The 11,814-nt window shown below is 39.7% G+C and overlaps 1 protein-coding gene across 1 annotated transcript; it reads left to right on the plus strand.

The window, feature by feature from the left end:
* Positions 1–6,007: 6,007 nt before the first annotated feature.
* On the plus strand, positions 6,008–7,455 carry LOC112184277 (aminoacylase-1). The gene is made up of 2 exons (XM_024322545.2): positions 6,008–7,051; positions 7,184–7,455. The coding sequence occupies exons 1-2, from the start codon at positions 6,646–6,648 to the stop codon at positions 7,453–7,455; spliced, it is 678 nt and encodes a 225-aa protein (XP_024178313.1). The 5' UTR covers positions 6,008–6,645.
* The last annotated feature ends 4,359 nt before the right edge of the window (positions 7,456–11,814 follow it).

Below are 11,814 nucleotides of genomic sequence, written 5' to 3' on the forward strand. Positions count from 1 at the left end.
GAGATAGCCTTGGTAGATTTGCACAATGCAAATAGAGAGCGGGAAAAAGAGGGAAAAGAAAAGACGGAAGCTCAAAATCAAGTAGCGACGCTATTGTCAAAATTCGACGAGCTAAAGAAGGTGCTAGGGATAAATGCATGTCCTACTAAAGTGAGAACTAGCAAATCGCAAGGCTCAGTCCAAGCATAGGGACAAGAGCAGCACCAATACCATTAATCCCAATGGGTGTCGCTCAAACCCAACTAAGCTTGCGGGATTAGAACCAGCACCGCCGCCACAATTGGTACAAGAGGAGGTAGCGGAGTCACAGCCGCAATATGATAACTCACTCAGCACTGGCCGACAGAGGGGAACTAGAAATGTACCAGGGCCCCGGCAATAAATAGTAGCACCAAATCAACCTATTCCCTGGCCAACTGTTGACGCCACTACCCTGATACTAGAAAAAATGCAGGAACTAGAAGAAAGGTTGTTTAGAGCTGAAACAGACACCCTGCCGCCAACATAGAATCCACTCTTTGCGGTGCGACCAGGCCCATTTACCACCAGAATTTTGCAAATCGTCAGACCCACGTATGTAAAAACTCCCAAGATAGCCTAATTTGGCGACTCAACAGATGCATTCATGCACATGGATACGTTCAAAAAAGTAACCAATAACAAAGGTTTTGATGACGCAACTCTTTGTCACCTATTCAACGAAACGTTGGATGGCGAGGCAATGAGTTGGTTTTTCGAGTGGCCGCCAAGTTCCATGGACTCATTCTCAGCTCTATCAAATGCATTTCTGTCACGATTCATCCTCATGACGGAAGGGTATCACAAATCCAGCTAACTATTCAGCATCAACCAAGGTACTGACGAATCGTTGAAATCATTTATCACAAGATAGAGGACCGCCACATCAAGATATTGGGATCTTGACAAAACAATGGCGCTAGTAGCCTTCAAGTAGGGACTCCTCAAGGCAAGTTTTTTGTACCACCTTAACTGCAATTGCCCAAACGCCACATATGACCACGTCATGAATGAAGCAATCTTACATGCCCAAGCTGAATACAGCACTTATGGTGCCACATCACCACCACCACCACAAACTCCATTCAAAACATCCCAACCTGCCACATTCCAACAAGGAAACACCACCACCACCCCAAACATCACCACACCGCCAAATGACATAAAAAAGGAATGGCAGCAGGGCAACAACCTAGACAAGTGGCAAAGGGATCAGCAATACTATAGCAAGGGCAACCGATCTTTTCACAATGACCGTCGCGACAACCGTGACAACCGCAACAATAAGCCCACCAAAATACTCAAAAATTTGAGGTTTTCACAGTCATAACGGCATCATATGAAGAAATATATGATCAATTCCACCACCACCCCCAAGAAAGTACCCTAGGGTAGGAAAACCCAGAAACACTGGCAAATGGTGCAAACACCATGAGGATAGCGGTCACAACACCAACTACTGCAATGCCTTCAAGACAGCAATCAAGTCATTATAACATGACGGAAAGTTGGAGCCGTAGAAGGTCTGACAACGGCAGCCTATTGTCGCCAACATCGAACCAATGCGGCGAATCAACACCATTGATGGTGGTGCTTTCATAGGCAACCTGTCACACAGAGCAAGAAAGCGCTGTGAGCGCACCAACCACCCAAAAGAGGTATTCAACATCCGATATGACCGATCCGCCAAAATGGCCAAAACTGGTTGGGAACCAATCACTTTCTCTGAGGAGGAGGAGCGAGGTATTCACTCACTACATGATAACCCATTTATGATGGATGCAATCCTCGACAAGTGGTCCGTCGGAAGAGTATTGGTAGACAGCGGGTCCTCGTTAACGTTATATTCAAACGATGCTAAAAGCAACTACAGCGCTACAGAATGCTCCTACAAGATCACGAGCCGCTACTCAGTTTCTCCGGCGATGTGACCCAGCCTCTGGGGTCAAATTATATGCGCCTATCTATTGGGACAGCCCCATGTACGGTGGAAATACACACTGAGTTCATTGTGGTAGATTGCTTCAGCTCGTACAATGTCATCATCGGTCGCCCAGCCCTCAACAAACTCAAGTGCATTATCGCCGGATACATGTTACTCATAAAGTTCCCCACCCCTAACAGCATTGGTTCTGTCAGGGAAGCCAATAGGTTGCACGAGAATGTTATTCAACAACAGTGTCAAGGTAAAGAAGCCGCCATGAAATTTTAACGTAGCCAACACACCACAGTTGACGGACAAAATTGATGACCCCAGAGATGACGAGAAAAAGTACTTCAAGAAAGAGCTCAACAACCCAGAAACGTCGCTCTGCATTGTAAGCATCTCTGACGAGCACCCAGAGAGAACTGTGTGCATCGGAGCCTAACTCTCCCCTGAGATAGCAGCTGAGCTCACCCAGTTCCTAAAAGAAAACGCCGCAGTCTTCGCATGGTCATATGCAGACATGCCAGGAATTTTTCCCACATAATTCAACACAAGCTCAGCGTCAAGCCATCCTTCTATCCTGTCAAGCAGAAGCGACGAGCCTTTGATGAAGAACGATACAGGGCCATCAGGGGGGAAGTCACTAAGCTTCGAAACATAGACTTCATCCGCCAGGTTAATTACCCACAATGGATCTCTAACATGGTGATGGTGAAGAAACTAATGGGAAGTGGCAGAACAAGGCATGTCCTGCTACCTCGCATCGACCAATTGGTTGACGCAATAGCAGGTCATGAGCTACTCAGCATGATGGATAGCTTTTCTAGCTACAACCAGATAAAGATGCACCCTGACGACCAGGAATGCACAACATTCACCATCGACAAGGGCTTATATTGCTAAAATGTCATGCCATTTGGCCTTAAGAATGCCGGAGCCACATACCAACAGTTGATGAATGCAGTTTTTGCAGAACACCTAGGCAAAATCATTGAGGTATATGTCGACGACATGCTTGTCAAAAGCGTAAAAGTTGGTGGTCATGTAGCCCACCTCCGCATCATATTCGCCACATTGTTAGCATATGGAATGCGTCTAAATCCAGAAGAAAAAAATTTTGGAGTCATAACCAACAAGTTCCTCAGATACAGTCAGTGAAAGAGGAATCGAGGCCAACCCCGAAAAAATACAAGCAATCATGAACATGAAATCTCTGGAGAAAAAGGTTGAGGTGCAAAGCTTGCAGGGAAAGTTAACGGCACTTTCCCGATTCCTCTCCAGACTCACGAACAAATACTTGCCATTCTTCAACAAAAAAAGGGTTAGTTTCGGAGCAGAAAAAGCTACCACGAAAACATATAAAATTTCTGAGCGTAGTCGCTTCCAAGAAATTATAAATTTCTGAGCATAATCGCTTCTAAGAAATTAGGGATTTCTGAGCGTTGTCGCTTCCAAGAAATCAGATCCCAAGAGGTATTGGATTAGATTGAAACAATGATGTAAGTGGTTGATCATAAATTCTCTACAAACTCTAAGTTTGGAGATTTCAACAAGCCCCAAGCTTGGAGTTAATACAAACCCCCACAGTTCAGCTTTTGGTCTCCTCTATAAAGAAGAAAGGGGGGTAGAAAAGGGAGATTGCAAGTCCCTGAGAAAAAAAAAACAAAAATAATATAAAAAAACTTCAAAAACGAGAACTAATAGAACATTTAAAACATACCTTGAAAAGTGTAGAAAATTGCCAGAGGTGGTTGGAAATCGTCGTCGGAATTTAGTCTGAAATCATCGCCAGAGGTGGTTGGCTAGAATCATTTGGCTGGTGGATGTCCTACCTTTTTTTTATTTAGCTTTAGCCCAGGCCTACTAAGGATTAGGTTTTTTCTGGCTGGGCCTTGATTCGGCTAAAAATTGTGGGTCGTTCCCTTTTTTCCTTTCTTTTCTTCTTCTGACAGTGGGGTCGTTCCCCTTTTTTTCTTTTCTTTTCTTCTTCTGAAAGTGGGGCATCATCCCCTTTTTCTTCTTCTTCCTTTTGCTAACGTGGGCAGGGGCAGATGCTTTCTTCCTCTTTTTCTAGGCCTCTACTTCCTCCTTTCTTTTTTTTTTTTTTTTTTTTTTTTTTTCTGCCTTCATGGATCCTAGTTCCTGGGATCGAGAGCTTCAAGGTGGGGGTCGGTGGTTGCTAGGGTTTGAAGGCTACGATTTTAGGGTATCAGGGTTAGGGCTTCGTGTTGATAACTTGTTTAAGGAAAATTGAAATTGGGAGAGAATTGAGTCGTGCTTTCATTGATAATAGGGGCCCCTTTATATAGAGGATTACAAGCAGAGTAATAGAGTTGTATATGGAAAGGTAATCGTACATTAATTGGATATCTACGAATATCTCCGAGAATATCTCTAATGCTAACCATATTACAACTAGAGCTAATAACCTAGAGTTTAGGCCAGACACATATTCTGGATTTACTTGAACATCTATTAGTTAATTGTTCTATTTTCTTTTTATTGTTATATTGTTCTCTTTTATTTTGGGGAGATAAGAATGGCTAGTGGCTAACTAAAGGAGGGAGGAAGAGATGGGAAAAGGGAGAGGAGAAGAGAAGAAGAAGAAAAAAAAGGAAAGAAAAAAAACAGAAAGAGAAGACAACGTACAGAGGAGAAGGGGGAAGAAGAAGGACGCAAGAGGAAAGGAGAAGAGAGGAAGAGGATAGAGTTGGAGAGTTTGGGTTGTTATCGAAGGCTGCGAATTGGGTATTTCTGATTTTGGGGGGGGGGGGGGGAGAGAAGCTAGAGGGTCTAGATTGATTTTCAGAAGCAAAGGTGAATATTTGAGAGTTTGGTTTTCTGCTTTTGATCAGATTTGTAGAAAGGAAAAAGGGGAGAAAGTTTCTGAAATGGAGGGCTTTGTTTTAGTTTGTTTACTGTCTATTTTTGCCTTGCCTTACGGTGAGTGGCTTTGTACTTGGTTATGCTTTTGTTACATTGTGTTCATTGTTGGTTCTACTTCGAAAATCTCTAGAGTTCTACAAAACTATTGAGGTGTTTACTATTGATTATGGTAGATGTTTGATAGCATGGTTTTGGAATTATTTTAACTTGATTGTTCGTTTATAGTTCTATTAGAAGTCATTTAATTGATTGTCACTTCTAGTTAGTATTGGATTCATGTGTCTGGAATTGATGCCTTTGTTCAATTGTATAGTTGTGTGAGTGCCTTCGAGGCTTGAAATTGGGTTTTCTTGATATTATGCTTTCCTGATTTGATAGTGTTCATTATGTTCTCTCTGAAATTAGTCATTGAGGTCACTTATCAATGACTTATTAGACTTGAATTGGTTGGTTTAATTTCCTTATTTTCTCCTTGCACTTTTTCTTGAGAGTCCATTTTTTCACTTTTTGGGTTTTGATCAAATTATCTTTTGTTGCTGCACGTACATGGTTATTGACTGCAGTTAAAGATGCTAGCTTTTTAAACTTCTCAATTGATTTTCTATGATTATATTGGAAATGAAGTATAGTGCAGATTGGCTGATTTAGAGCTACTGATTGTATGTTTGCTTCATATTGTATTTTTGGCCTAAATTCATCATTCACTCTAGCTTTGTATATTTCACTACTACAAAAATCGAAACACAAACACTCATCACACAACAGAACTAAAATTTGCTGTTGTGTGTTAACATGAACTCTATCATACAACGGTACAAATATGTTTTTGTTGTGTGAATGTACGCAAGCTGAAATTTTTTTTTTTTTAGGAAGATATTGCACAACTGAGTTAAGAAGTTTCCGTTGTGTGAATGTGAGGCCTAAATGGAGGGAAATGAGCACATAATTCCCTCCTAGAAGGAGCTCAATTTGAACTATCCACACAACAGTTTTTTTGATATCTGTTGTATAAGAAATGTTGTACGAACTTTTAGAAATCCTCTAGGTACACCAAGTGTAAGATGCACAAATTTGTACAACAGATTGTCATAGTTCTGTTGTCTGAGCATGGAAGCAAGTTGCACAGCGCGGCAAAGTTTTACTCAAATGAAACCTATGTAGGCATAAGCGGCAAATTTTCCCTCCCATCCTGCTTTGTCATCATACACTCACACAACGGTCATTTACTTATCTATTGTTGGAGAAATTTGAAACAAATTATTGAACTCTAGCTTTATTGCAGTCTCCCACCAAAACAACTTGACCTTATCTTTATTGAAGGCCAAACCCGACAACCACTTAATTCTTCTCCTTCCAAAACAATCAAAAACACTCAAAACACACTTGAAAAACACTCTTACCCTAGACATCAAAGGACCATTCTTCTCTCCCTCTGAACAAAAACCGTAGAAATCAAAACCGTGAGATTTAGGGAATAACACCAAAACCGTGAGATTTGATAACGTCCGCCATCGTCCGCCTTTTCGTTTATTCAGATCTTGGAAGAAAGCTCGAAGAGTATTTGCTGAGGATTTGCTCCAGCAAAATGGTCAAAACGCTAAGTCTAAGCCTCTCTCTCAGTCCAGCTTCTCACTTATATTCTTTCTTCCTCGATATACCGACCCATATCCTCTTCGTCACTGTTCTCCAAATCTCATCACAACTTCAACAACATCTCCCTCGCAATAGCGACACTTCGAGGCATGACCGAAGGACGTGCGACCTAGCGTAGACTCGTGGAGGCAGGCAAGGAAGATGGTGGCTGCGGTGAGTGCATGGCCGTGGTAGAATATCGCCGACCGAGGAGACAGAGTGCCCCAGATCCACTTTCTCTCTCCTCCATCAAATGGCCCGACTCCGACCCGACTCTCTCCTCCATCCTCCTCAACTCCTACACCGACGTCGTCCTGGCCGAGCACAGAAAGTGGCCCCACCATCCTTTCTCGGCCCTCGTCGACCCGAGTGGGAAAATCTACGCCAGAGGCTCCCAGGACATGAAGTGCAACGGGCTTCAGTACCTAGAGGCCATTCGACGGCTTAAGGCTTCTGGGTTTAAGCAGACTCGGACTGTTTACTTGTCTTTCGTTCCTGATGAGGAGATTGGTGGTCATGATGGCGCTGAGAAGTTTGCTGAATCTGATATTTTCAAAGCCTTGAACGTTGGGATAGTTCTCGATGAAGGTCAGCTTCTACTTCTAGTCCTTTATGCTTTTACAGTCTTACTTAAAAAAAAAAAACAAAAAAAACAAAAAAGGAGACTTGGAGTGTAAATTTGATTGTGTTATTTGGGTGATTTGGTGTCTTGGAAAACAGGGTTGGCCTCGCCGAGCGAGCATTATAGGGCTTTCTATGCGGAGAGGTGCCCATGGTGGCTGATCATCAAGGCTACTGGGGCTCCTGGTCATGGGGCTAAGCTGTATGACAACACTGCCATGGAGAATATATTGAAGAGCATTGAGAGTGTGAGGAGATTTCGTGCTTCACAGTTTGATTTGGTGAAGGCGGGTTTGAAGGCTGAAGGGGAGGTCGTCTCTGTCAATATGGCATTTTTGAAGGCTGGCACACCCTGTCCGACTGTAAGTTGACTCATTCTGGTGCTTGTTTGTGCGGGATTGTGGTGGTCAATTGTAGTTCTTAGTGTAATAGATTATTGTTCTTTAGGATCAAAACCTGTTTAAAATTGTTATCTTACATGTGATTGCTGACTCTTCATGTTTAAGAGTTGCGAGGGACCCAAGAAATTTTTGTTGTAGTATGTAGTACTGCATTGTAGATTCACCTAGCACTGGACCAGCATCGAAATAGGCAATTTATGATAATAAATGGAACTGAACACTGTTTGCTGCATGGTCAACAGAATGGCTTGAGTCATAATTTTTTCTCTAGTGTAGGAATGCTCAAGCCTCTTGCCCTATTCATCAGTTTGTTGTAAACGTTTCTCTTAGTTGATTAGGTTCAATTTAGGGATTAGTTTAGTGTCTAGTTCAGTTTAATTCAATTCTTAGGGTTCAATTGGGCTTCTGTTCAGTTCAAATCGTTTGAGATTTCTGGTGTTGTTGCTAGGCAGCTTCTTGATTGTTAGATTTGTTTTTTTTTTTTTTGCTCAGTTCATATTGCTCAGTAACTAAATTGTTATTTGGGTGTTGGCTATTGCTTAACCAGGTTATCAATATTCTGCAATGCTTAATAGAATAAAGAAACCACCATTGGATTGACATTTTGATATCAACAATGAGAAGAGGGTATGGTTTGTCTCTGTCTTTTCTCATTTTACTCACATGTTCAATTTTCTTCTGAATTCACATGATCTTTTCTCGTGCCTTGATTGTTTATCAGATTGTGTTGGAAGCAAATGGTTATCAGTCTTATCTTATATCTCCTGAAAAAGGTTTAATTAAGGTCATTAATAAAAGGTGTCTTAGAGCTTGCGCGAGAACCATCATGTCTTTGTGTGGATGAGGTAAACCTTGCCATATCTTGTTTCTAATGTAGAATGAGCTTGAATTTCTTGTACCTTGCAGTATTTCATCATAAGGAATGTTACTGTTAATTTCCCCCTTTCCTTTTTCTTCCATTTATTTTCATCCCTTTGGGTAGAAACTTGAATTTAATTCTTTTAAGATTGTATGCACGGTATGCATTGTGTTAGAGCATCATTTGGTCCACAAAGTTTTGGGGTTGGTCTGAATACAACATGCTTAATGAACTACTCTTGTTGATTATGACATGCTATATTTTAGAGGGAACTTCTCGTCCCTCGTGTTATACTTCTTCTTTTTTAATTAAATATGTTTTCTGTAAAATATTAACTGTTATTTCCTAAGATTTATAGGAACGGAGGGGTCATGAACTTGTAGTCTTTTGAATTGTGCGTATGGCTTTGGGGAACAGAAAGTCCTGCAGCTACCATTTTTCTCTGTTCTGAAGTAAAAGCAATTAGATTTTACTGACAAAAGCTCCCTTGAATTTATTTAATACACATTTCCTTCACTTAGCTATGTACTTGATAAGAAGTTGTGTGAAAATGTTACCTCACGTCATCAACAGTAAGGTGCTTGGATATGAGAGTTGTTATCTAGGTGAGTTGTGATTGGATATGGGTTCCCTTAAGTTTGTTTGCTTACTTTGGTCTGAAAAATTGTGTGAAACTTTATTTTATAGAGCAAGTTTTATTGATTTGTTACAATCAAAATGTGGATCTGTTATCATTTCTTTGTAGCTCTGTGCTCTATCATTGGTACATGTTAGGGTGCTTTATAATATTTCTCGCACTATTTTGACTTTGATGCTTTAATATGTATCTGCATGATCTCTCTTCTTTGATATGTATTGCTCTATGTCTCTTTCTATTTCGCCGAGCCAAAGAACTCTTTGTAAGAGTTATATATATATATATATATAATGTTTTTCATAATCAGACTATATCATTGTAAGAATTCACTGATTGTTATGGTATCTGGTATCTATACTTTCTCTCTGTCTTTCTGTTGTTGAGTGAGTGATAAAAGTCTCATACTTTCCTTTGTATGCTCTATATGTGATCTTTTCTTCAGTGAATAAAGTTCTTTGCGAGTGTCCTGTTCTCTTCTCTATATGTGATTTTTTCTTCAGTCGGATACCTAAGAGCTCTTCTATAGGTATATATCTATACATTAGTAAAATAGAGGTCAAGCTATGGAATGACAAGCGTGAAAGAGAAAGAGTGAAAATTGAATGTCCTCTTGATACAGTTACTGATATGAAAATCAGGAATGCAACTTTTTTTTTTTGGCTTTTTGAGCTGTGAGCAATGCACATTTGTTACAGACTTTGCAAGTGTTTTTTGTGTTTTAAGATAGTGAGTATATGAGTGCGCATTGCAGTATTAGAATATAGAGTTTAGCTTTGTCTCGGTACCTAGATGGTCAAGTTTTAAGCAGATTTTGGTGATTGGGAGCTTTTGTTTCCGTGTTGGTTACTGAAGGATTGACAACAAATTGTGGTTTGTATCGATAGCTATATATATATATATATATATATATATATTTGTATATGTTTAAATTTTTGGTTGAAGGTCTATGTTCAAACTTAATGTTCTCGATATATATTTCTATATGCAGTGTCCCGTTGTCACTGATTTGAATTACAATTTAGGTCTTTGATTTGAGGAGTTGGACTTGGTCAAAGACAAGGGTGATAATGTGGTGCTAAAGAAGGTATATAGTTTCTGTTGGAAGTCAAAATGCATAAACATTTTCTTTGTATGATTCCCAGTCCTCTGGTAAACTTGGTTTGGTGGCAATAATTTCAAACATTCAACGTACGTGTAATCAGATAGATTGATGAGTGAAGAATGCAATAAATTACTTGAGAAACTTCTGAATGGTGCCTAGTTTATGAATATATAATGCTAGTGTATTCTTAGGTTCTGCTCTCTAGACATGAGCAAATATTTCTCCATTGTTACTATAATTGCCCTATCCTTATTTAGCCTCATGTTATTATCGTAGATATATGGTAGTCTAAGGTCCACTGAATTAGATGGTCCCTTGTACTCGTGCTTTTATTTATGAGTTTAAAGCATTTGTAACTGTGGACAATTGTTTCCTTGGTATCTGTCTGGCTGATTTGGTGTTTCCTTAAAGCATTTCTTCTGCTAATTAGTTCTTCTAAATATATTGCAGAGAAATTGGGGCCTTGTGTGCAATGAAGGAAGTTGATCACATTCCTGATGATCCTAAATATGCAGAAAGTATAAAGCAATTGAAGCAGGTCCTTCCAGGTTTTATTAAAGCCAAAGGCAGTTGAAGGCTAAGAGCCATTGAGAATATGAATGTTTTTTATTCATGTATAACTAGCTTGGAATGCTCTTGTTTGGTACATTATCTAGTCACAGTGATAATTGTGATGTTTCTAGGTTACATTGGCACAGATGGAATATCAGCTACCTCGACTAACAAAAATGTGGACTCATCTTGAGCATCAATCAAGAGGTCAAGTGAGGGGTATGGGTGAGAAACAAATATTTATTTACTTTCCATTAAAATTAGAATTCTCTCTTGAAATTGGTTGGCCTGCAAACATGTTTGTGATGCTTGATTGGTGTTCTCAAGGAGCTAGAATCTGTTAGAAAGTAGTACCGGAATCAGTGGCTTTCAGTACCAGTCCCAGTAGCATCCTTGGTAAGTATATTCGTAGTATGCTAGATTCACAATTACGTACTGGTATGTCGAATGTGATGTTGTGCATTATTTTGTAAGACTTCGTCTTGACCACATGCATTTGGTTTACTCTAATTGATTCAATGAAGACATAAAAATAAGGTCTTGTGCATGCATGTATCTCAGAGAGGATGCAAAAGCATTACAAATAAGGTTTTCAGGTGTCTAAGACCACGTTGGTATTGTAATGGATCATTTGCCAAAAGTTAGAAACTGGACCTAACTTTCTTTGTTTGTGTTTTTGCCATGTTCTTTTTTTTATTTTTTTTATGCAGAAATATGATGTTGACACAGCAGCACAGGCAACTGTCCTTGGCATCCAAGTTGGGTGTGGATTCAAGCCTAAGATTCCATGTAGGAGATGAATCTAGAGCTAATGCTGCACAAGATGGAAATTGGATTGCTCGTATTGCAGCATTGCTTGTGGGTGAGGATCGAACACAATCTTGTATAGCTTTTGAAATTGGAAGGCTTAGTTAAGTGAAATGTTTAAATGCTTATAAAATTGTATATAGTGAATCGATTGGAGTTTGTTTTGATGTATCAAAGTTACTTTTAGCATTAATATAAAATTATTGTTCATTGGTAATAATCTCTAGCATTGATTTTGTATGATTTCACCTAGCATTGATCTCATACAACACAATACAAAACAATGTATTGTATGACTGTAAACGAGTTCAAAATTAAGGCTTCTCCTACAACAGTAATTGGCTATTAGCCAATCTGACTAAAATATTCACA

Source organism: Rosa chinensis, chromosome 2 (genome assembly GCF_002994745.2).
Source record: "Rosa chinensis cultivar Old Blush chromosome 2, RchiOBHm-V2, whole genome shotgun sequence".
NCBI lineage: Eukaryota > Viridiplantae > Streptophyta > Magnoliopsida > Rosales > Rosaceae > Rosa > Rosa chinensis.

What these genes read in the sequence shown, in the direction of transcription:
- LOC112184277 (XM_024322545.2), top strand. Translation starts at nt 6,646, where the DNA reads ATGGCCGTGGTAGAATATCGCCGACCGAGGAGACAGAGTGCCCCAGAT. An exon ending in TGGGATAGTTCTCGATGAAG is followed by an intron (nt 7,052 to 7,183) that starts GTCAGCTTCTAC and finishes CTTGGAAAACAG; the next exon opens with GGTTGGCCTCGCCGAGCGAG.